This window comes from Anolis sagrei, chromosome 3 (assembly GCF_037176765.1).
Source record: "Anolis sagrei isolate rAnoSag1 chromosome 3, rAnoSag1.mat, whole genome shotgun sequence".
NCBI classification, from domain to species: domain Eukaryota; kingdom Metazoa; phylum Chordata; class Lepidosauria; order Squamata; family Dactyloidae; genus Anolis; species Anolis sagrei.
Window position 1 is genome coordinate 259,998,904 of NC_090023.1, and position 25,237 is coordinate 260,024,140.

The window sequence follows — 25,237 nt, forward strand, 5'->3', positions numbered from 1 at the left end:
TTCTGGTGTGAGAGAATTGGTCGTCTGCAAGGACATTGCCCAGGGGGTGTCCGGATGTTTTTGATGTTTTATCATTCTTATGGGAGGCGTCTTTCATGTCCCTGTATGGGGAGCTGGAGCTGATAGAGGGAACTCATCCATTCTCTCCCCAGATTCGAGCCTCTGATCTGTCGGTCTTCAGTCCTGCTGGCATAAGAGTTTAACCTAGTGTTTCTCAACCATCCTAATGCCGCGACCCTTTAATACAGTTCCTCAGGTTGTGGTGACCCCCATCCATAAAATTATTTATGTTGCTACTCCATAACTGTAATTTTGCTAGTGTTATGAATCGTAATGTAAATATCTGATATGCAGGATGCATTTTCATTTACTGATTCATTTGTGACTAAATTTGGCACAAATACCCGATACGCCCAAATTTGAATACTTGTGGGGTTGGGTGGGGGATTTGTTATTTTCATTTTGGAGTTGTAGTTGCTGGGATTTATAGTTAACCTACAATCAAAGAGCATTTTGAACTCCATCAGCGATGGAATTGAACCAAACTTGGCACACAGAACTCCCATGACCAACAGAAAATTCTGGAAGGGTTGGATGGGCAGTGCCCTTGAGTTTTGGGGTTATAGCTCACCTACATCCAAAGAGCACTGTGGACTCAAACAATGATGGATCTGGACCAAACTTGGCACGAATACTCTATATGCCCAAATGTGAACACTGGTAGAGTTTGGGAAAAATAGACCTTGACATTTAGGGGTTGTACTTGCTGGGATTTATTGTTAATCTTCAATCAACGATAGAATTGGTCCAAACTTCTCACACAGAACCCCCATGACTAACCGAAAATACTGTCTTATCTGATGGTGTTTGGCGACCCCTCTGACCCCCCCATGGTCCCACCCACAGAGGTCCTGACCCCCAGGTTGAGAAACACTGGTTTAACCCACTGTGCCACTGTGGGCTTCTTCTTTGTGGGATGCAACACATTGATAATCCAGACCTAGATGAAAAATTGACATTGTGTTGGTATTTGTAGGCCATGAGAAGAAGGTGAGGATCTATCATTTGAAGACATTTTGCTTTTATAATCTTTTGACCTTCTTTAAGCTTGTGGCCAATCATTGTTTTTGACCATGTCTTCAGCCATTTTCCCTGTTAAGTGATCTTTAGTACCCCAATGCTTGATGCTTGATTTTTATTTGCTAAGAGCCAAGGAAGAGAGTACAGTAATGTTTGCTGCATAAGAGTGGATTACATATGCATCTCACATTTGCAATTTCAATTCTAGTATAGTTATACCAACTTAATCAGATTATTTCCAACATATCAGGAAGAAAATAACAAGAAGACATCAGAGGCAAACTAAGGTTGCAATTGAAATTATCTCAGAAAATGGTGGGCCAACAAAGGCTGCAAACAAAACTTAACTCTTGAGCAGTCCGGCAACTTCTAAAATCTGCTTTAACACCTTTCCCCCTATTTTAAAAAAATATAAAATGAAAAGTGACACACATGTTTAAATAGAGATTGATAAAAAGTAGACCACCTGAAACATCTTGTGAAAGAGATATGATTCCTATCTGAATTTAAACATATGACTTGTGCATTTCCTATTTCTGTTGCAAAGGTGGGAGAAAGCCAAGCTCATCATGCCAAAACTTCTCATTTTAATGTTACGCTTGTGTGCAGCCTCAGTCCCAAGAAGGTTTTCAGCTTAACCACTGCAGGCTCTTAGGGAGTTCCCGAAGAAATAAACTGGGTGTTGATTCAATACAGAGCATCTGCAAGATCAAAATCTGCAGCGACTGGCTGGATGGCGACTGAAGCTATTTCTTTGGGTTCGGCCACATCTCCTTCACTAGGTAGAAGATCTTCAAGCATGAAGTCTCCAGGGTCTGGGAGAGATGTTGGAGGAAGTATAATAGGTTTCCAAGGTTTTCCTGGACATTTTGGAGCAGGAGGTTCTGGCAGATCTGGCAGTCGCTCAAAAAGAGAAAGTGAAGGTACAATGCTGTCTTGGGATGGGAACCCAACGGACTCTTCACCTGGACTTCTTGCTGTAATGTCTTCTTGCTCCAGAGGGTTTGCAGTACTAGGTATATGTAAGCTTTCGCTGTGTTCGTTTGCATCTTCCTGTAAATCCTCAGAAGACTTAGGTTTGGTTTTTTTATGACCATGTCCACATACTTGAGTATTTTCCTCAGTAACCATTCCAGCACTTCGGAAAGGGGTGAAGCCTGGAGGCCTCCTCAAAAGTGCCTAAAAAGCCATAGTAATATGCTTACTTAGTAACTTGAAATGTCTAAAGCCACCCTAGAAGTCAAGAGTATACAATAACATGCAAAAACAACACTTAAAATAGCCCCCAATCTAGAATGAAATGTACATTGTGAAGATATTGTCTTGTTTAGATTTAATTTCAGTTTAGCAGACCACATTTTATCTTCTGCCACAATCCATAATTATTACTGGCTGAAACTGAAAGCTAGATCAGATCAACAATCTGGTAAATCACCAGCCTTTTGACCAGAGATTCTTGGCCTTTGGTTTAAAACTTTAAAAAAACTCCCCAAATTCTCTCCCTCGTTCCTTGAGCTCAGCTATACTATATTTCTCTTTTTCTAGCATTGGGACTACAACTTCCTGAATCCTATAGCCATCATACTTGCTAGCTATACTTGGCTACTTTTCCAAGCTCTTCCTTTAAAAAAAGTCTTCCTTTTCCTATATTTGCTGTTTTGAACATGGGTGCATATTTGGTGCCTTTATAAATAACTATATATGATCATTATAATTAATCAAGGCACCAACGACCATGATAATAGTAAACTCAGTTTGTAGCAATAATTGCGCAGAATTGCAATGAGCTATAGAGATAAGCAGAATGATTGCTGGTTAAAAGCTGAACTTGGGAAGGTTTCGTTAAAAAGTAATTAATTACTATTATGGATCCAAGGTCTTTTTTATTTAAAAAAGTAAGGGAATGTTACACCTCAAAAATAATATCTAAATGGTAAAAGTAGCTGCTCTATAATATGAAATTTACCTAGCTAGTGAGACCCACATATCTCATGTAATTACAGTTATTATAGTTTTGTTCTTTTAACTCATTTCCAAATCACGGTGATCCCAAGAGGGCATCATCACAGGATTATTATTTTTTTTGTTGTGTCAGGAGCAACTTGAGAAATTGCAAGTCACTTCTGGTGTGGGAGAATTGGCCGTCTGCAAGGATGTTGCCCAGGGGATGCCCGGATGATTTGATGTTTTATCATCCTTGTGGGAGGCTTCTCTCATGTCCCCGCATGAAGAGCTGGAGCTGATAGAGAGCTCATCGGCGCTCTCTCCGGATTTGAACCTGCGACCTGTCGATCTTCAGTCCTGCCAGCACAGGGGTTTAACCCACTGCACTACCGGGGGCTCCATTACAGGATAACTGCAAGATTTGTTCAAAAGGAGGTTGCTTTTGCTTCTCTCTGAAGCTGAGAGACTGCGACCTGGCCAAGGTCACATAGTGGGTTTACATGGATTTGAACCCTATCTCCATAGGCAGATTCCAGGATTCAAATCACTGCACAGGATTATTTTTTTGTTGTGCCCTATAAGGAGCCGCAATGGCGCAATCAGTTAAACTCTTGTGCTGGCTGAACTGCTGACCTGAAGGTTGGTGGTTCAAATCCTCGAGATGGGTGAGCTCCCATCTGTCAGCCCCAGCTTCCCATGTGAGGACATGAGAGAAGCCTCTCACAGGATGGTACCACATCCAGGCATCCCATGGGCAACATGTCTGCAGACGACCAATTTTCTCACACCAGAAGCAACTTGCAAGATATTCTCAATTTGCTTCTGACATGATAAAAAAGTGGCCTTATATAGCCACAGAACTGTTAAAATGTTACCAGAATTTAGCATCTTTTTGTGCTTTGATAAAAACAATTTCTACTCAATACTGTCCTGTGGTAAACTCACAATGCAGCCAAAAGCTTTTGGAGAAGCTGTTTGGTGGTCAGTTTAATTTGAATCTCTGCGTTTTTGTTCTTCATGAGATCTTCACCATGGACTGCTGGGCATTCTCCACTTTCATTCTAGGACATGGATTAGTTTCATCCCTAACTCTTTAGGAACAGATCTTTCTTGAGTTACACATTACCCATTATGTGCAGTGCTCCAGGGGACTATTTGGATGGGGAAGACTAAGAGGGGTGCATTTTCCTACCGTGTTAAATGCTTTCTCCGTGCATTTGAATGTGACTGCAACCTCGCTTTTCGGCTGCCAAGGCTTCTCCCATACAGAGCTATAGCAGTGCAACGGTTCCTGTTTCCAAAATTTAGCACAAACAAAATATGAAACAAAATGAAGGCATCTAATAATAAATGAAACTCTGACATGAAAACTTGTGGGATCTTTCTATCTCCATGTTGGACACGCTCTGCATTTCTTTTCTTCCTTCATAACAGAGTTTTAAAAAACACCTTAATGATCTCAGTATAGAAATTCTGTACAGCACCATTGTTTCTAAAACAGCTCTTAAACTATTTCTGTAGTAATTTAACATTAATAAAGTCAAAAACAGGTTTTCTTATGAAATAATTGCAGACTTCCAAAACAATGCAATTCTGTAAGCATTTAGTGTGGTAAAATGTATTACAACTCAGACTTTAGACATTAATATCCTTCGACAATGAAAGTCTACAGTAAAGCAAATGGGATGTTACTGTACTTATTGTTCCAAAATTCTCATTTGTTTTACAGCCAGCTATAATGGATTTTTTTTCTGTGAAGAGGAAGTAAATGTAATTCAGTTAAAATAATATTTATTTATTTATTTACAACATTTATATGCCACCCTTTTAATAGAATCATAGAATCAAAGAGTTGGAAGAGACCTCATGGGCCATCCAGTCCAACCCCATTCTGCCAAGAAGCAGGAATATTGCATTCAAATCACCCCTGACAGATGGCCATCCAGCCTCTGTTTAAAAGCTTCCAAAGAAGGAGCCTTCACCACACTCCGGGGCAGAGAGTTCCACTGCTGAACGGCTCTCACAGTCAGGAAGTTCTTCCTCATGTTCAGAGGGAATCTCCTCTCTTGTAGTTTGAAGCCATTGTTCCTTGTCCTAATCTCCATAGAAGTAAACAAGCTTGCTCCCTCCTCCCTGTGGCTTCCTCTCACATATTTATACATGGCTATCATATCTCCTCTCAGCCTTCTCTTCTTCAGGCTAAACATGCCCAGCTTCTTAAGCCGCTCCTCATAGGGCTTGTTCTCCAGACCCTTGATCATTTTAGTCGCCCTCCTCTGGACACATTCCAGCTTGTCAATATCTCTCTTGAATTGTGGTGCCCAGAATTGGACACAATATTCCAGGTGTGGTCTAACCAGAGCAGAATAGAGGGGTAGCATTACATCCCTAGATCTTGACACTATGCTCCTATTGATGCAGGCCAAAATCCCATTGGCTTTTTTTGCCGCCACATCACATTGTTGGTTCATGTTTAACTTGTTGTCCATGAGGACTCCAAGATCTTTTTCACATGTACTGCTCTCGAGCCAGGCATTGTCCCCCATTCTGTATCTTTCCCCGAAGGGAACTCAGAGCGGCTTACAAGTAGTATGTGCATACAATATATTATATTATTACCATAGCACAATATTAGTATTATATATTACTATATTGTACTATACCATTATACTGTAATATATTATTAATAATAGTTGTTGTAATAAGTTAAAATGTATTACAACAACTATCATAAGTTGACTGTGTTCCTTGAATAGTACTGAAAAGATAATGCTGTGACATTATGAAGAATCTAAGGCTGTAATCTTATCTATACTTATTTGGGAGTAAGCTTCACTGAACACATTGGGACTTACTTTTGAGTAGGCATATACAGGATTGCACTGTAACCCTATACCCATCTACCTGGAAGTGAGTCCTGAACTCAAGAGGACTTTGTCAATAGACAAGCATAGGATTGCCGTGCAGAAAGGTTTAAATGAAAACAGAAAAGCTGTATGGGAAGTAAAATCTGAATTATTAAGAATGCACATTTCACTGTGGCATTGAAAAAAAATCGATTTAAACTTAATTTCAGCTCTTTGAAATTTGGAATTACTAAGTCACTTACACTATTTTCCTTTGCGATACAGTTTTCATCAAGTCCATGAACTTCAGCATTGGAGCAATTTGTCTCTATGATTTGGAACTCAATTCGATACATTATTCCAGACACAATCTGAAATCCAAGCAGAATGATTATCAACAATGTAACCCAATATATGTCTGTTCTCACATTTCTTAGTGATCTTTGAAGGAATAGCACAGGGGTGTCTTTTGAGTGTGCAAGTAAATGGTTATAGCAACATATGATTTGTTTTGAAGCTATTTGTTTGGTTAGCTTTCTTGAGCCATCTCTCTGACTCTGTGCTGATTTGCTCCAGATGCTGCAAAGTACAACTTCCAGGTGGTGCTGAGCTGCTGAACTTGTTGACCGAAAGGTCTCATGTTAGAATCCGGGGAGCGACATGAGCTCCCACTGTTAGATCCAGCTTCTGCCAACCTAGCAGTTTGAAAACATGCAAATGTGAGTAGATCAATAGGTACCGGTCTGGTGAGAGGTTCAATAGGTAATGCTCTGGTGAGAAGGTAAGCCGTGCCATGCAATCATGCCGGCCACATGACCTTGGAGGTGTCTACGGACAACGGCGACTCTTCAGCTTAGAAATTGAGATGAGCACCACTCCCCAGAATCGGACATGACTGGACTTAATGTCAGGGGAAAACCTTTACCTTTACCTTTTACCCAGCTCTATTATGCTATGCAGTTGCACTTATATATGTAGTGGCGTGAGCTCCCGCTGTTAGCCCCAGCTTCTTGCAACCTAGCAGTTCGAAAACATGCAAATGTGAGTAGATCAATAGGAACTGCTCTGGCAGGAAAGTAACAGCATTCCATGAAGTCTGACCTTGGAGGTATCTATGGACAACACTGGCTCTTCAGCTTAGAAATGGAGATGAGTACCAACCCCCCAGAGTCGGACACAACTGGACTTAATGCCAGGGGAAAATCTTTACAACTTCTAAAACTTCCAAAATCCCCCAAAGACTCAACTTTTGTTATTATGGGTTGTCAAATTTTATTATTATGAGTGTATTGTTGTTATGTTCAGGCACTGAATGTTTACCTTTTATGTTTGGAATCCTCCCTGAGTCCCTTCGGGGAGATAAGGTGGAATATTAAATTATTATTATTATTATTATTATTATTATTATTATTATCTTAGTGTCTGTTAATGTTGGAAGTTTTTTTTAAAAAAAGGAAATATTTCCAAGAGAGCAGTGTGGTGTAACAAGCTGAGTGTTGTATTGGGACACTGGGAGACCAGGGTTTGAATACCTTCTCAGCATTGGAAACCCACTGGATTACCTTGGGCAAATCACACTCAGCCTGAGAGAAAGCCCTTCTGAATAATATATTCTGATACCCCTTCAAATAGAGGGCCGGCCTCTGTAAAGCATGGCACTTGACCATTATAAGCAGGCTAAAATAAACAAACCACAACAGTAGTAAACACAACCCAAAATGTGTCTCAAAAGTTTTAAAGAGGTTCCTCTGTTTTATTTTTATTTTTATAAGAGAATGTGACAAATATATTCTACCCAAAATAAAACACTTAACATTCAGCCCATACTCTAGTCTTGTTTTTGTTTTTATTTCAAATGTCATTACAGAAATGTTTACTATTTAATGAATGCTAAACATCATCAAGCCCAGAAACACAGGGTCAAAGCTTAATAATGCAAACCTCTAAAACTATTCCTTGCTGAGGGCTCTTTCACACTACACAGTTATCACCTTAATATTCAACAGGGTCCCTATCTAAGCATGATTTTCTAAACAAAATAGAACAGGAGTATCAGAATTCAAACCTGGACTGTTGCTTTGGTCACTTTGGTAATTCTGTATAAGGATCCATCACTGCATTCTGTGTTATATTTTTCAGCAACAGCTGCCAATGGTTCCTTAAGCTGTGGGCTGTCCGATGGAATGACTCTTGTGCAACCAGGACAATTTTTCTTTGTGTCTACTGTAGGAAAAATCAGAAGTATTATATTTTGTCAAAATGTAAGGATTTTGCACAATTGACAGGCCATTTTGAATTTCATGCTATTTTCATTATATGGATCCTTTTCTGAAAGTTCACTTGTATTGAAACCCATCATTTGAGATGTGTTCCATGCTGTTTAGAACACTGTTACATGGTCTATTGTCACTTCATAGACATTGTATGTATATCCAGTGTTGCTAATGTTAGGTTGTCTTACCCCAGATCATCCTTGAACAGTAACTAATCTGGAGTGATGAAAATTCTTTGTTCTCGAATGTCTGTCTTAAGAAATCTGGAACTCCATTCTGAAATTCTGCCACTAGATGCCAGTATTTCTTACTTATTTATGGGTTGTTGACTGATCAAGTCAACTTTGACTTATGACCATAACAGATCACGCTGATAAAATTAGTTCCTAAATATGTTATTCTGGCCAAACACCAGAATGGACATGACGTATACTACCAATAACTGCCCCTAATCCCCTTGAATTGAACATAGTGATATATTTGGGCGCAGTTAAAGAGCTGTTGTAGCAGCAATACCCTTTCCCTACTTATTTCCAGCATCCACTTTTCAGAAACATCTGTGTGCAAGTTGCATGTCAATTTAGAGTGAGTTCACAAATTTCATAGAATCAGAAGTAGTTTTGTCAGTTCCTTTTTCTGAAAGATAGCTCGCAGCACCTACTATTATTTGATAATCTCTCACACACTTACTAACCAGAGCTGAGTCTTACTTAACTTCCAAGATCGGATGGAATCTGGTTTTTAGACAGTTTCCCAAAATATTAATGAAATTCAATTTGCCTACTTTTAAATTACATCTTCCCTTGACAGCTTCTCATATAATCATTCAAAGGCAAATATTTTCAATCTGGCATCCCCCAGGTATGTTGGAATGATAGCTTGGACTATTGATTGTTTTAACTGTAGTTCCCAGAGTCCCCAACTCAGGATGGCCAGTGGCTGTGTTATCTCAGGAAATCTGGATGTTGTACTCAAAACGTAATGTTTCTGAGCTTTTGAATCCTATAAATGCCATCAGCCCCAGACACTGTGATCAATAGCTATGTTATCTGGAAACAGTATGGATTTGGTGAATGCCAAATTAGACAAAGTTGTGTATAGGATAGCCATACATTGGACTTCAAATTCCATCATCCCCAACCACTGTCTCGAGGTTATCAACCCTGATCTAAAGCTTTCGAAGGGCCCTTCCACACAGCCCTATATCCCAGAATATCAAGGCAGAAAATCCCACGTCATCTGAGTGTGGACTCAGATAACCCATTTCAAAGCAGATATTGTGGGATTTTCTGCCTTGATATTCTGGGATATAGGGCTGTGTGGAAGGGCCCTAAGCTTTTAAGGGAAGAGTGGGGAAATATCCATCTATATAAATAAAAATGTAATGTTTGTTTGTGGGATTAGCATAACTCAAAAACCACTGGATGAATTGACACAAAATTTGGACATTATCAGACCAACAAGTGACCATCACTCAGTGGAAAAGGACTTAAAAACCCCCAAAAGCTAAATGTCGAAAAGCTAAATGGCAATACAGGAAAAAAGGGAAGGAAGAGGGGGGGAAGGAAGAAGAGAAAGAAAGAAAAGAAAAGAAAGAAAGAAAGAAGAGAAAGAGGGAGGGAGGGAAAGTAAGAAGGAAAGAGAGAAGGAAGCATGGAAGCAAAGAGCGAAGGAAGGAAGGAAAGAGGTAGAGAAGGAAGGAAGGAGAGGAAGTGGAAGGAAAAGAAAAGGGGGAAGGAAAGAAAGAGGTAGAGAAGGAAGGAAGGAAGGAAGGAAGGAAGGAGAGAAAGAAAGAAAGAAAAAAGGAAAGGAAGGAAAGGGAGTGAAGGAAGGAGGGAAAGAAGGAGAGAAAGCAGTGGAGAAGGAAAAAAAGAAAGAAAAGAAAGAATGAAAGTAAAAAGCGAAGGAAGGAAGGAGAGAAGGAAAGAAGGAAAGGAAAAGAAGGAAGGAAGGAAGGAAAGAAGGAAGGAGAGAAAGAGGAAGGGAAGATTGGCCACAGCCAAAGTGTGGCGGGTACAGCTAGTTATACAATAAGAGACAACTCTCTCTCCCCAAAAACTGACCAGATAAGTGTGAATTTCCCAAGGCACTCACAGCATATATCAGTTAAGCGAGTAGCAATCACAAACCTTCAAGTTCGCACTTTTGTTCAACATTCACAATTGTGTTTCTGAAGTCCACATAGCTTTCGACATGGCAGCTGCCTACATGCTGGAAGGGAACCAAAAAAAAAAAAAAAAAAACAGGCAAAGGAGAGATTAGGAGAGTGTTGAATCTTGAACACAAAAGCAAACATCCCTCATGGTATTTACGGGTTAAACTTCAAATGGTGTCTTTCATAACAACAATAACAGCACTTCAAAACTGCCATGGCTCACCTTTGAGGTTTAACACAGGGGCATTTAGCATTCTGCAACAGAGAATGTTAGTACTAAACTACAAATTCCATGATCCTATAAGATACAGCCATTTAAAGTAGACTGGAAGTGTTATATGTGTAGTGTGAACAGTACTTGTCAGAGTTAGGAAAATGTGTGTGTGTGTTTTTTAAAAATGCAGCTTACAGAATTCCTCAGCCAGCATGGCAAATAGTAGTAATTAAAGAGGAAAAAGCAAAACCTGAGAGCCAGTGTGATGTGTCTGAAGTTGTGGTAAAAAAAGTAACTTTTTAAAGTTCCTCAGAGACCAATGAAAATAGGTCTTTTTTGTTGATCCCCTTTGGACCGCCTGTTTCTAAAGGAACAAAGGCATCCTGCATTTCTTTTTTTAGAAATACTTAAGCAATCTTTTCAGATCCATTTGGCCAGTTTTGTGGATAATGCATACTACTGGGAATGATTTTTTAAAGGCATATCCATTATTCTTGTGTTGTTTTTCTATTGTTAAATGGGTCTTTGGCCACAATTAAGGTCAGTTTTGTGCATTCTTCCTTATCCTATGTGTACCTATATTCTTATGCGTCTGCAGAGATCATGCTGTCTGGTACTGTCATGGATTGAAGTCTGAAACATCTGGAGGGCAGCAGATTGAGGCAGAACTGGCAACGGTGACAGGCAGCAATAACTCTCCTCTCTGAGCAACAGGAGGTGTGCATAAATAAGATATGTGTGTTTGGCAGGAAATCATTCTTTCCTAGAAGAGAAGGATTTTTTTCTGTTTGCTGGAAGAGCCTCTGGTAAGAAAACCCAAGAGAATTGTATAGTCTTCATATTATTGAAATGAATTTCCCAGCAACATAGCCAGTGGCTAAAAATCGTGGGAGATGTAGTCCCTAGACATCTGAAGACTGAGCCCCCGGTGGCACAGTGGGTTAAACCACTCTGCCGGCAGGACTGAAGACCGACAGGTCGCAGGTTCGAATCCGGGGAGAGGCGGATGAGCTCCTTCTATCAGCTCCAGCTCTTCATGTGGGGACATGAGAGAAGCCTCCCACAAGGATGATAAAAACATCAAATCACCCAGGCGTCCCCTGGGCAACGTCCTTGCAGATGGCCAATTCTCTCACACCAGAAGCGACTTGCAGTTTCTCAAGTCGCCCCTGACACGACAAAATAATAATAATAATCTGAAGACTGTGCAATCTCATCTCCACAATTGAACTGTGGGGTCCCACTCATATGGAACCAGAAAATATCAAAATGGTAAGACTGAGCTGTCCAATTATGCCTAGTTCGAAGTGAGTGAGCCAGCTTAGTTGAGTGGTCTGAGTGTTGGACTATGGCACTGGAGACCAGGGTTCAAGTCCCTGACCAGTCTTGGAAATCTGTTGGTGATCTTGAGCAAGTTCCACTCTCTCAACCTCAGACAAATATAAAACCTCCCTCGACTAATCTTGCCAAGAAAATATGCGGCATACACTCATATTTCAATATGTATAAAGAGAATCACTTACACCTTTTGGAAGGATTTTGCACGTTTCAGAAGGAGCCATATTTGCAAAATCAACTTTGGAACAATTTGTTTCTTGAATCCAATATTCAAACCTGTATTTCCAGCCAGCGACCACCTAGAAGAGTTGTTTAGAAGAGGATGCAAGTGAGCACCTAAAATACCTTATTTCTTTGGTGAGTTCAACAGATACTTAGCTACAGAGAAGAAAAAGAAATGGCAGTGTTGGCCTCCTTAACCAGAATTTTGCTACCTCAATGTAATTCTCCTTCAGTCCCCACATTTCCGGTATTGCAGTAACTCCAAACTTTGGTTAAGCATTTAGAAGTAAAATGTAGTCACTAAAAAGGAGCTGGAGACATTTAACAAAGGAATGCAAACACAGCAAATATGTGATTTGTTGGTGTGAATAGTTACCAGTGTCTCATTGCCTACAGTGGTAGTAATTTCGGAACTGAAGGAGAATTTAATTGTAGAGACAGAATTCTTAATGGGAGGGGGGTACTTATTTCCATAGAATCACAGAGTTCAAAGAGACCTTGTAGGCCATTCAGTTCAACCCCCTGCCAAGAAACAGGAATATCACATTCAAAGCACCCCTGACAGATGGCCATCCAGCCTCTTAAAAGCCTCCAAAGAAGGAGCCACTCCCACACTCCAGGGCAGAGAGTTCCACAGCTGAACAGCTCTCATAGTTAGGAAGTTCTTCCTCATATTCATGTAGAATCTCCTTTCCTGTAGTTTGAAGCCATTGCTCCAGTTCCTTGTCTCCAGGGCTGTAGAAACAAAGGTTGCTCCCTCCTCCCTGTGACTTCCCCTCACATCTTGATCCATCGTCCTCATCATGTCTCCTCTCAGCCTTCTCTTCAGGCTAAACATGCCCAGCTCTCCAAGCCGCTTCCCATAGAGCTTGTTCTCCAGAGCCTTGATCCTTTGAGTCACCCTCCTCTGGACACATTCCAGCTTGTCAACATCTCCCTTCAGTTGTGGTGCCCAGAATTGGACACAGTGTGATTCCAGGTGTGGTCTGACCAAGGCAGAATAGAAGGAAAGCGTGACTTCCCTGGATCTATTTTGGCTCCCTGCAGCCACCATTATTATAGAAAATGTGTGTATAGAACAGAATGTATAGCTGCCACCACCAGCACAGATAGTTGTGCTTTGATGTATGGCTGTATAAATGTTGAAAATCGGAGAAGTAGAAAACATGAAGTGCTGAGAAAAGTGAACTTATTCTCTTATCTACAAAGGTCCCAGGACAACCACCTAAAGCACCCCAAAGAAGCTACTCCCACAACATGAATATGATTCACAACAAGAAGAGATCTACAAACCTGACGCGCAGCATGTACTACTCCCACAGCATCAAAAAGGGGTTGCTGATCACTTTCGTTATTAAAAAGACTTATGGCATGCCTCAAAATGGGGATCAGCTCCTCGCTTTTACTGCTTATGGTGTGCCAACATCCCAAGCATCTTGCATGGGAACGAGTTACTTTTCCTGGGGCTGAAAAATAACCAGAGATGAAAGAATATGCCAGAGTTAGGAAGTAACACATCTTCAACATCACTGTGCAGTGTATCAACGGCAAAATAGAAAATACATTTGCTCAAATGCCATAGACTATGGCATTTGAGCAAATGTATTTTCTCACTGTCTCACTGTCTGCCTACCTGCCTGCCTGTCTGTCTATCACTGTACATGGCGCCCAGCAAGTAAAAGAACAACAACGAGATCTCTGTTCTTTGGTTTACAGTCCAATCCCACAACAACATTTCCTTGGACATAGCTGTTCTCTGATGTTGTTGGATGACAGTTTTCACAAGTCTTAGACAACATAAGCAGTGGTGAAGGAAAATAGGAGTTGTAGTCCATTTAGAATAATCCATATTGCTCATGGGTGGAGTCCATGAAAGCATACATTATTACTGGGTTGTTGTAGTTTTCCAGGCTATATGGCCATGTTCCAGAAGCATTGTCTCCTGACATTTCACCTGCATCTATGGCAGGCATCCTCAGAGGTTGTGAGGTCTGTTGGAAACTAGGGAAGTGGGATTTATATATCTGTGGAATGTCCAGGGTGGGAGAAAGAACTCTTGTCTGTTTGAGGCACATGTGAATGTTTCAACTGGCCACCTTGCAGTTTCAAGATTTGGCTGCTTACTGCCTGGGAGAATCCTTTGTTGGGAGGTGATTAGCTGTCCCTGATTGTTTCTTGTCTAGAGTTCCCCTGTGTTTGAGTGTTGTTCCTTATTTACTGTTCTGAGTTTTTTTTTAAATACTGCTAGCCAGATTTTGTTCATTTTCATTGTTTCTTTCTTTCTGTTGAAATTATCCACATGCATGTGGATTTCAATGGCTTCACTGTGTGACATGGGAGTTGTGAGAATGGTCCAGCATTTCTGTGTTCTCAAATAATATGCTGTGTCCAGGTTGGTTCATCAGGTGCTCTGCTATCTGACTTCTCTGCTTGAAGTAGTCTGCAATGCCATCTCCCAACAAAGGATTCCCCCAGGCAGTAAGCAGCCATACCATGAAACTGCAAGGCCATTAAATGGTAATCAAGGTGGCCAGTTGCAACATTCACACCTTCCTCAAACAGACAAGAGTTCTTTCTCCAACCCTGGACAATACACAGATATATAGACCCATTTTTCTGGTTTCCAACACACCTCACAACCTCTAAAGATGCCTGCCATAGATGCAGGTGAAACATCAGGAGAGAATGCTTCTGGAACATGGCCATAAAATCCAGAAAACTCACAGAAAGCCAGTGATTCCAGCCATGGAAGCCTTCAACAATACATTATTACTTTACTGGGGTTGAAGGTCCCTATTGTAATAAGGATTTCCATGAGATTAGGGGCACAAGACCTCTGTGACAGTGGAAAAGCCACAAATTAAGAATCCATCATTTTTAATCTTTCTAGCCATGTATAAGTCCTACAGTGTGGCCCTATGACCACCTTTGAGCAGAAGTTGACCCATAGAATTACACTAGGTGGCTTGGAGATTCCCAGAGAGATCATTTTAGTCATATCAACAAATAAGAGAATCTGCACTAGATAAATCCACACATGTGGACAGTTGGCATACATAACTCACTATGTTGTTGTTGTTCATTCGTTCAGTCGTCTCTGACTCTTCATGACCTCATGGACCAGCCCATGCCAGAGCTCCCTGTCGACCGTCACCACCCCCAGCTCCTTCAAGGTCAGTCCAGTCACTTCAAGGATGCTACCCATCCATCTTGCCCTTGGTCGGCCCCTCTTCCTTTTGCCTTCCACTTTCCCCAGCATAATTGTCTTCTCTAGGCTTTGCTGTCTCCTCATGATGTGGCCCAAGTACTTCAACTTTGTCTCTAGTATCCTTCCCTCCAATGAGCAGTTGGGCTTTATTTCCTGGAGGATGGACTGGTTGGATCTTCTCGCAGTCCAAGGCACTCTCAGAACTTTCCTCCAACACCACAGTTCAAAAGCATCTATCTTCCTTCGCTCACCCTACCCTAAGGTCCAGTTCTCACATCTGTAGGTTACTACAGGGAATACCATGGCTTTGACTATGCGGATCTTTGTTGCCAGTGTGATGTCTCTACTATGTGATTTAATGAAAATATTGAGACTGTCTCTCTCATGCAGAAAATCCCATACAATAGAATCTGAGGGGCAAGGAAAGACTGCTCGTGGTTTACATTTTCTCAGATTTTGGAACCAGAGTTCCATTTCCCAGTGTTGCACAGATTATATTAGACTCTAGAAACAAACTGGAGTAGAAAATGCATCTTAGCAATTTAATACTGAACAATGACATCTAGGTGTCACCATTGCCTTATATGTATGCCTGAAAACAAGCAATGGAAACATGCCGAGGGATAAAATAAATTCAGACATTGATGAAAGAAGGATAACCGAGATGCTTTTGAATGGTGCGTGTTCTCAGTAATCTGAAAGGGATTTGTTCAGACATAATAACATAACCTGCTACAGCACCAGCACAAGATTTATGCATCTCCTCTGGCAGCCCTGAGATGAGTACATAATAAAGTCTCCAAAGGATATTGCAGATCTTCACATCTAATATATATTGATTGTTAAAGAATTGCATTTTTGTCTGATCGTTGCCTATGGGCAGAGTGAGAAACTTCTGTAGGTTTTGGGGTAGTTTTTGTCCCCCTGAGATCCTCCAGAACAGCAATGGGAAGCCTGGACATGAGGGAGTTTTAGGCAACTTGGACGGCCAGATTCAAACTGAAACCTCTGAAAAATCTCTATTATCTGTATTTCTAAATGCCACCATTCACCATTAGGTTGATCTCACCACATTTATAGTCATTTTTGGGCCATTTTATATTTTAACATAAGGAGTTCTGTTAGGAAAAGATGTGGCTGGGAAGGAGATAAAAATATGATGAAATTATTCCAATGTCATTCTTGACTGCCCAAAAAAAGATAACTCCTATTTGATTGATTAGGAGCCCTGGTGGCACAATGGGTTAAACCCTTGTGCCAGTAGGACTGAAGACCAACAGGTCAGAGGTTCAAATTTGGGGAGAGCATGGATGAGCTCCCTCTGTCAGCTCCAGCTCCCCATGCGGGGACATGAGAAAAGCCTCCTACAAGGATGGTAAAACATCAAAAACAGCCGGGCATCCCCTGGGCAATGTCCTTGCAGACAGCCAATTCTCTCATACCAGAAGTGACTTGCAGTTTCCCAAGTTGGTCCTGACACATTTTTTTTGATTTATTGATGATGATGATGATGATGATTTGCCCACCCCAAGGCCTTATACCTGAGGTCAATAGGAGATACTTCTGCTCCACTCAGTTTCTCTTGTTTTACCTGAAATCTATTTATTTATTGTAAACAATGTTGTGAGATGCTACAGTATTGATGTTCTTTAAAATGCTGAAATCAATCCACAAATGTCACCCTTGGAATTCCCTCTCACTTTACTAGATATGAGTGATAGATGCACACAACATGGTCCAGATGGGTCCAAATGAGTATTTTCATTAAGGCAAACAGGCAGGACTGAATACCAACAGGTCGGAGGTTCGAATCTGGGGAGAGCGTGGATTAACTGTCAGCTCCGGCTCCCCGCGTGGGAACATGAGAGAGAAGCCAAGAATGGTAAAACATCAAAACATCCGGGCATCCCCTAGACAATGTCCTTGCAGACGGCCAATTTTTTCACACCAGAAGTGACTTTCTCAAGTCGCTTTTGACATGAAAATAAAATAAAATAAGGCAAACTAACTTGGAGGTTGCACTAAGCTCAATGGGTCCAAATTCTGAATTATTACAAACAGTTGTCCCTCCACATTTGCAGGAAAAATATTCAGGATTATTTGCAGATTGCAGTAAAATATTTCTCTAGGCATTGCTAGAGATTCAGTGCCATTCTGTGATCAACTTCTGGCAGAAGTTCGGTAGGGTTTAACATGCAAAACCAGGGAAGATTTTCCCAATGGATAGGGGGTCATCCTATTTTCAGTCTTACATCTTTACATTTCAAGATCTTGTCCCGCTCCTTCATAGGTCTGCCTTTCCAAGTCTTATTGTTCTGATTTCTTGACAGTCCTCTCCATTTTGATTAATGGTTGAGCTAAGGGATGGGAAATCTTGAACTATTTTAATGTCTTCATCATCTGCTTTAGAGGTACATTAATCACCTGTTGTTATTATTTTTGTATTCAACTGTATATAAATAAATGTTCAACTGTAATCCTACCTTTGCACTTTCTCCCTTAACTTTCTTCCCAATGGGTTACATTTCCCAATATTTCTCTATGCTAGTGGGAAATTGTGAGAGATGTAGTTCTACCCAACATAGTGAAGTCTGCATTACTTTTACCAGTACAAACTGGTAAGCATTCCTTGTGATTGCTTTACTATTGAGAATATCTAAGTAAAGGTAAAGTTTCCACCTGACATTAAGTCTAGTTGTGTTTGGCTCTGGGGAGTGGTGCTCATCTCCATTTCTAAGCTGAAGAGCTGGCTTTGTCTGTCATCTCCATTTCTGTAGACACCTTCAAGGTAATGTGGCTAGCATGACTGCATGGAGCGCTGTTACCTTCCTGCAGAAGCAGTACCTATTGATCTACCCACACTTGCATGTTTTCGAACTGCTAGGTTGGCAAAGCTGGGGCTAACAGTGGTAGCTCACCCTGCTCTTTGGATTCGAAACACCAACCTTTTGGTCAGCAAGTTCAGCAGCTTGGTGGTTTAACCCACTGTGCCTCCAGCAGGCCTGAGAATATCTACTGAGCATTAATTTACAATGTACGTACCTGTGGTAATTCTGCATGTTTGGAAAACACTGGAAAAGACTTGACTATCATCGGTGTGAATTTCAGCTGTACACTCTCCTGAGTCCTAGAAGGGGAAACAAGCAAAAGGATGGTATATTTATCATTTCTCTGCAGTAGGAATCACATTGCAACTTGTTAATCATGCTTCCCCATGCTCATCCAGCTAATTAGCAATAATTAGTATTTTATAAGCTACCTTGCTCACATCTTTTATTTCCTTAATGGATTTTCTCATTAAGGAAAAGGACAGAGGAAGGAGTGAAAAATATTCAGACACCATCAGAAGTGGAAAAGAACATCTTGGTATGACTTCTTTAGACAAATCCAGAGATCCACTGTGGTCCAAGAAATCAGTCTTATATACCACACACAAAGTTTCTTTCTTTTTTATCATCTCTTGTAAGGGTGGCAATGTAGATGATACAAATGGGAACTCTTCTTTGCCATGTGCTTCTAATCAGGCAAAATGTTGTGTTGCACACTGCTAGTCTTCCAGTGCATTTTCCCCACGGGTTTCACATTTGTGCATATACATGCATATGAACTACTTACTCCTTCTGAGGGTGGGAGGAACTCGCAGTTTTGCCAGGAAACGCTTCCTTTGAGAGGACAAGAAGTTTCTGCGAGTTGATACTTGATGAGGAAATTATTGCCAGGGCCTGCCTTGGAAAAAAACCCAAAAAACATTGATATAAGTACATAAAGAGTTTGCAAATAAACTTGAACTCAGTTTGCAGCAATTGAAATAAGCAGAGAACAAACAGTGAAACTAATAGGAGGAGAGAAAAATTGGGACATTTTGAAAGCAGATGAAAAAGTGGGAGGACAGAGGATTCATTGGGATTGTCCCTCCTCAAACCAATACATTGGGAGTGCTTAGATGTTGCCAGACTCCTATTTGATATTTTAAAACTATTTTGTATGCCAGGAAGAATGAAGTCCAAATGAAGGTGGGAGCAGATAACAGAAGAAGAATGAACTAAGGACACTGATTTCAGTGTTTTAATTTGAGGAAGCCAATTTGATATGCGAGAGGCTGGAGCTGTTGGTCACCCCTGACTCTTTTGGAAAGGCATGACCTATTGGAGACCATAACCCTTTGAAAAACCCGAAATCTCCATAGCCTTTTGGAAACATGACCCTTTTGGAGATTAATTGGCATTCACACTATTTGGAGTAATCAGAACCCTTTTGTAAAGTATGATCTTCCTAAGAAGAGTTAAATCTTCATTTGGGTGAATCTTCTCCTTGGTGGTAAATATCCACTAGTATTAATGCAAGGCAAATTCGGTTTCTCGGTTGTTAGACTGATATACCTGGTTATCTCTCTGAACTGTTAGGAACAAAAATATGAACCATGCACAAAATATATAGCAAATCTTCAGAAGTTTTATTTCAATTGCCCCAAAACATCTACTCTCCCAAAAAATATATTGCTCTTAAATCATGCTCTCAAGAGACCAAAATAGGTAAAAGGTAAAGGCAAAGGTTTCCCCTGACATTAAATCTAGTCGAGTCTGATTCTGGGGGGTGGTGCGCATCTCCATTTCTAAGCTGAAGAGCTGGCATTGTCCATCAACACCTCCAAGATCATGTGGCCAGCAGGACTGCATGGAATGCCGTTACCTTCCCGCAGAAGTGGTACCTATTGATCTACTCACAGTTGTATGTTTTTAAACTGCTAGGTTGACAGAAGGTGAGCCTAACAGTGGGAGCTCACCCGACTCCCTGGATTTGAACCTCCAACCTTTCAACCAGCAAGTTCAGCAGCTCAGCGGTTTAACCTGATGCGCTATCAGGGGGCCCGGTATTCTTCATTAAAAGTAACATAGCTGATTTACTTACAAACTTCATATATTCAGCCTACAGGTACATTTCTTATTGGTTCTGACTACACACTACTGCATACTGACACTAGGAAAAGGTAAAGGCTTCCTCTAACATTAAGTTTAGTCGTGTCTGACTCTGGGAGGTGGCACTAATCTCAATTTCTAAGCTGAAGCTGAAGACCTTGAAAATGAACAAAATCTGGCTACCAGTATTAAAAAACTCTAAAATTACAACAGCAAAACAGCAGAGAGGAAACAACTAGGCACATCTTAACACCTCTCAACAAAAGATTCCCCCAGGCTCAGCCAGGCCTTCAAATGTTAATGAAGGTGGTCAGTTGAAACATTCACACCCAGCTCCAGCAGAGAAGAGCTCTTTGTCCCACCCTAGTCATTCCACAGATATATAAACCCATTTTCCTAATTCCAACAGACCTCACTGCCTCTGAGGATGCTTGCCATAGATGCAGGCGAAACGTCAGGAGAAAATGCCTCTAGAACATGGCCATATAGCCCGAAAAAACCCAAAGGAACCTAAAATATAATCTGGTTGTGCCTCTGGATGCCAGCAAACTAATTTCACACTCCTCCACTGCTTTACAGTGGGGTAACTGGGCTACTTGTAACGTGTTATTTCCAAAGCAAGGAGTAATACAAAAAGTAAATGGCAATAGTAATGAAATGTGTGTTTGTAATGAGTTATGTAATGCATTACTTTTTAAAATCAACTCTCCAAGGTCTTTGTAAATTTAGGTAATGCAAAGTTAAAATAACATAATAATGTTATTGTTATTGTTATTATTTTTATTCCAGCCTCTCCCTATGGATCATGGTGCAGAACAGAACCAGGTTAAAACACAACACATAAAACCAGTTAGAAATACATGATATCCTGCTTCCTTGGAGACTAGGACGCAGAACAATGGCTTCAAACTACAAGAGAGGAGATTCCATCTGAACATGAGGAAGAACTTCCTGACTGTGAGAGCCGTTCAGCAGTGGAACTCTCTGCCCCGGAGTGTGGTGGAGGCTCCTTCTTTGGAAGCTTTTAAACAGAGGCTGGATGGCCATCTGTCAGGGGTGATTTGAATGCAACATTCCTGCTTCTTGGCAGGGGGTTGGACTGGATGGCCCAGGACGTCTATTTCAACTCTTTGATTCTATGATTCTATGATTCCATATCAAGCTACATTGGAATCAGCAACACAACTGCATCATTCTGGGGTTTTTTTAAGGGTTGGAGAGGGAAGAGATAAATTTTTTCTCTCTGCTATGGTGCTAGAACTAAGTGAGCATTTGTGGTGCCACGTTCTACATATTGTCCTGGTAATGGCTATGGAATTTCCTCTTGTGCCACAAGTTGATAATCTGAAAGGTTCCTAAATATGACCTGTACATAGATTATGATTTTTTTTTTGTACTTACTGTCCTACGGGCTGCAAGGATCACCCTTAGTGCAAATAGGTTCCCATCCTTTTGGTCTTCATTGTGTGCCTTCACTGCTAGGTCCACAGCACTGAAGACGTCAGGGCTGTTACAGTCGGCGTCTTCGCCTTCGAGAGGCACAGCTTGGCAACAGCAAAAAGTGAGGACTAACAGAACGAAGAGTTCCATAGCTGGGCAAAGATGGTCCCTCTGTAACCTGGGAATTGAGGATGAGTAGATTCCTCAAAATACTAATGGGACAATCTCTTCTTGGTAGACTCAGAGTGCACCGCTCTTGTTCTCATGAGATGGCGGAAAAACTGAAAGCGGTCAGCAGGGCTTGATGGACACGTCTCATATCCTGTGTGCCGTGTAAATAACCCTTTGGCTTTATCCAAACATCTCTCTTTTTTTTACCCTACACTGTTATGACATCGAGTTTGTCCACCTGCCCTTCATGTTACAGGACAAACCTTGGTATGTCACGGTCAGAACGTAGCCTGCCAAATCATGGTCACATGTTGAAAATTGTCAAACTTTTCATAGATTAGTTGATTTCAAAATTTGTCATGCAAATGAACATAAAGGATTTAGAGCCCAACTCTTTATCTAACTGATTGTCTGTCAATCTGTAGTGTAACTTGAGAAAGTTACTCTTTTGGATAACAACTCTTAGAACCTCAGATAGTATTTGTTTTTAAAAAAAACTTTTCCAAGCTTCGGGGATTCAGAAAGCATGGCTGGACTTCGGTTCCCCTTGTGCTCCATAGCAAACTTGTTGTGATCTGCAAACTGCACTCTAGCAACAAAATTGTCAACATGCAAGCCACAAAGTGGATGCTACTTATATCTCAGATTGAGACCTATTTAAGGGCTGGAATAATGTTTTCTGTAAAATGCTCACATTCAATTCAAGATTGTAAAAACTGAGTTGTATATGTGGTGTCTTTGGGCATGCAGTTATGCCTGTGATGCACATGTGGTGTTCATTGGATGTGCATGCAAGATATATGTGCATTTGGTTGCAATATTGGGTGTGCTCTCTGTTGTGCAACCTTGTCATTCAATATGAGGACTGCATAACACAATGCCTGGTTTGAGCTACACAACTCTTATATGGAATCACAGCCACCTTGCTAACATTGATAAGGAACAACTGTATTGTATTATAGAGGACCTGGAACTTAAGGGTCTGTTACAATACCCATAAGGGAAGTTTGCATTTTGCTCTTGCAATCTTCAAAGGAACTGGTTTCACAAGTCATGACAGCAATAGGACCCAGGGAGCAGTCAGTCTAGTGTGAATGCAGTCCCAAAATGCTTTGCATTGCATAGAATCTGTTAAGCATGGCACAAAAACTCTGGTGTGATAGATATTGCATTAGGTTTTGCGTGTGCAAGTGCGATACACCTCCCACAGCCAACCCAAGAAGTACACTCACACATGGTGTTGTGATGAACAATGGTCATAACTCATTTATCGATAACAGGAACAAGGGTTGGCAGCCAAGCATGGGTCCTGGATCACGATCGGGCAGCCCAATACTGCCTGATCCCACACACGCCAGGGTGCCGCCGGCACAATACTGGGCAAATGCAACTTGGCACCCCTGGGACCACCAGGCGTTCCCCCTTTCCGCTAGGGGGGATACCAAACCAGATCCAGGGCCCATGCCCCATGCCAACACAGAGTTGCGTCAAGGAGCATAAGACAAACAAGTAACTGTTAACAGGTAACCAAGACAAGGTAAACACCCACAAAAGTTAACTGCCAAAGAAAACATAAACCGCATGCAGGGTGGGTGGGATGGATCAGCTGTTGCAGGCCCAGTGCCTGCTGGGGAGCCTGGGGCAGCCTTATGAAGGCTGCCCACAAGGGGGGAGAGGCCAGCTCAGGCCTCTCCCTCGACGGGCGTGGTGAACTGGCCATTGGGCCTGGGAGGAAGAAGCCCCCTAAGGCTAGAATGGCGGTGGGGGATGCCCTGCACCGCAACTTCTTTGGCCCGGTAAGTCGGGCCATGCCTTTTAGACAAGGAAGAGAAACATGCAAATTTTCACAGTTGGACTTTGCCACGGTGGTCAGACTTGGCCACAGAAGTCAGACTTGGCCACGGTGGCTCACGCTCTCGCTACATTCAGGATAGACTACTGCAATACACTCTATGTGGAGTTGCCTTTGAAGACTGCTCGGAAGCTTCAAATAGCCCAACAAGAGGCAGCCAGGCAGCATACAGGGAGCACACAACTCCCATGTTACATCAGTTCCACTGGCTGCCAGTTTGTTACCTGGCACAATTGGCTTATAAAGCCCTAAACGGCCCTGGCCCAATTTACCTGTCCAAACGCATCTCTTCCTATGAACCATCACAGAGATTAAGATCCTCTGGTGAGGCCCTGCTCTCCGTCCCACCATTGTCACTGGCGCGATTGGTGGAGACGAGAGACAGGGCCTTCTCAGTGATTGCCCCCAGCTATGGAACTCCTTTCCTGGTGAGATCAGATCGGCCTCCTCCCTCCTGTCCTTTAGAAGGATGGTAAAAACTTAGCTGTGGGATCAAGCTTTTGGGACAGGGTAATAAAGAAGCAATAGGAAAGATTACCAGGCCAACTAGATTTGACGCAGATGACCAAGATGGTTTTAAATGGTGTATTTTAATATTGAAGTAAATGTTTTAAATGTTTATGTACGTGTATATGAATTCTTGTCCCGGGATTGAATGTTTGCCATATATATGGTGTGCTCCGCCCTGAATCCCCTTTGGGGTGAGAAGGGCGGAATATAAATGTTTTAAATAAATAATAAATATCCAGGAAACACTTGGCTGTTTTAGAGAAACAGTTTTGGATCAAGACGAGATACAGAGTTCTAGGGAAGACAACATGGATGCATGGATAGGCTCTGTTTGTACTGTTCAGAGGTTCTTGGAGGCTAAACATGTAATGCACAAACCATTATTGGTTAGCCATCAAGGTGAGATTGCACCCTTTTCTCTTTAGGTTTCAGTCAGAACAAAAGTCTTCTCATTTCTCACTTCTCAGGCTTTCAACTAAGCAGCACAATTGATTGATTACTGGAATATGGATTAATGGACAACGAGATTGGATGCTGATTCTATTGATGAGACGTGATGGATTGTTGTTTTCTGTACTGCTGTATTGATGTTGATGTTAATTGATTGATATTACTGTTTTAAATTATTATGATTTTGTACTGTATTGCTGATATTGGTTGTTAACCGCTCTGAGTCACCAAATGGCTGAGAAGAGCGGTATACAAGTAAAGTAAATTAAAAAATAAATAAATTTTGAGGTGGAGTTGATAGAGAATGAACCTGGGACCTTCTGCCTGCATAGCAGATTGTTTTCTCCTGTGCTTCCCAGGCCTTTTCCTTCTCAGGCAGAAGTGAGGCATATTAAACAATGATTGCGATCATTATGTTATTAATTTGTATGCTGTGCATAAATGTAGGAGTAATATCAGGAAATATATGGTCAAAAGTTAGAAATCTTGTGCTTAGATTTTGGAATGGCCAGACTAATGGTGCATCAGCACAGTAGAAAAATGAGGTTTGACACCATTGCTATGGAATCATGAGAACTGCAGTTTTACAAGGTCTTCAGCCTTCTCTGCTAAAGAGTG

The 25,237-nt window shown here is 41.4% G+C and overlaps 1 protein-coding gene across 1 annotated transcript; it reads right to left on the reverse strand.

Moving 5' to 3' along the window:
* Nucleotides 1–1,178: 1,178 nt before the first annotated feature.
* On the reverse strand, nucleotides 1,179–21,965 carry KNG1 (kininogen 1). The gene is made up of 10 exons (XM_060767426.2): nucleotides 21,598–21,965; nucleotides 18,896–19,006; nucleotides 18,323–18,407; nucleotides 13,366–13,538; nucleotides 12,036–12,149; nucleotides 10,273–10,354; nucleotides 7,936–8,093; nucleotides 6,134–6,241; nucleotides 4,217–4,315; nucleotides 1,179–2,259 (listed from the first exon to the last, which is right to left on the reverse strand). Exons 1-10 carry the CDS (start codon nucleotides 21,784–21,786, stop codon nucleotides 1,768–1,770), a joined length of 1,611 nt encoding a protein of 536 aa, XP_060623409.2. The 5' UTR covers nucleotides 21,787–21,965; the 3' UTR covers nucleotides 1,179–1,767.
* Nucleotides 21,966–25,237: the final 3,272 nt, after the last annotated feature.

Excerpts from the sequence above, each read along its gene's own strand:
- KNG1 (XM_060767426.2), bottom strand. The coding sequence starts at position 21,786 with ATGGAACTCTTCGTTCTGTTAGTCCTCACTTTTTGCTGTTGCCAAGCT. Across the intron at positions 13,539-18,322 it reads AACATGCAGAATTACCACAG|CCCCAGGAAAAGTAACTCGT; the intron begins GTACGTACATTG and ends GTTATTTTTCAG. Across the intron at positions 10,355-12,035 it reads GCAAAATCCTTCCAAAAGGT|CATGTAGGCAGCTGCCATGT; the intron begins GTAAGTGATTCT and ends GTTCCCTTCCAG.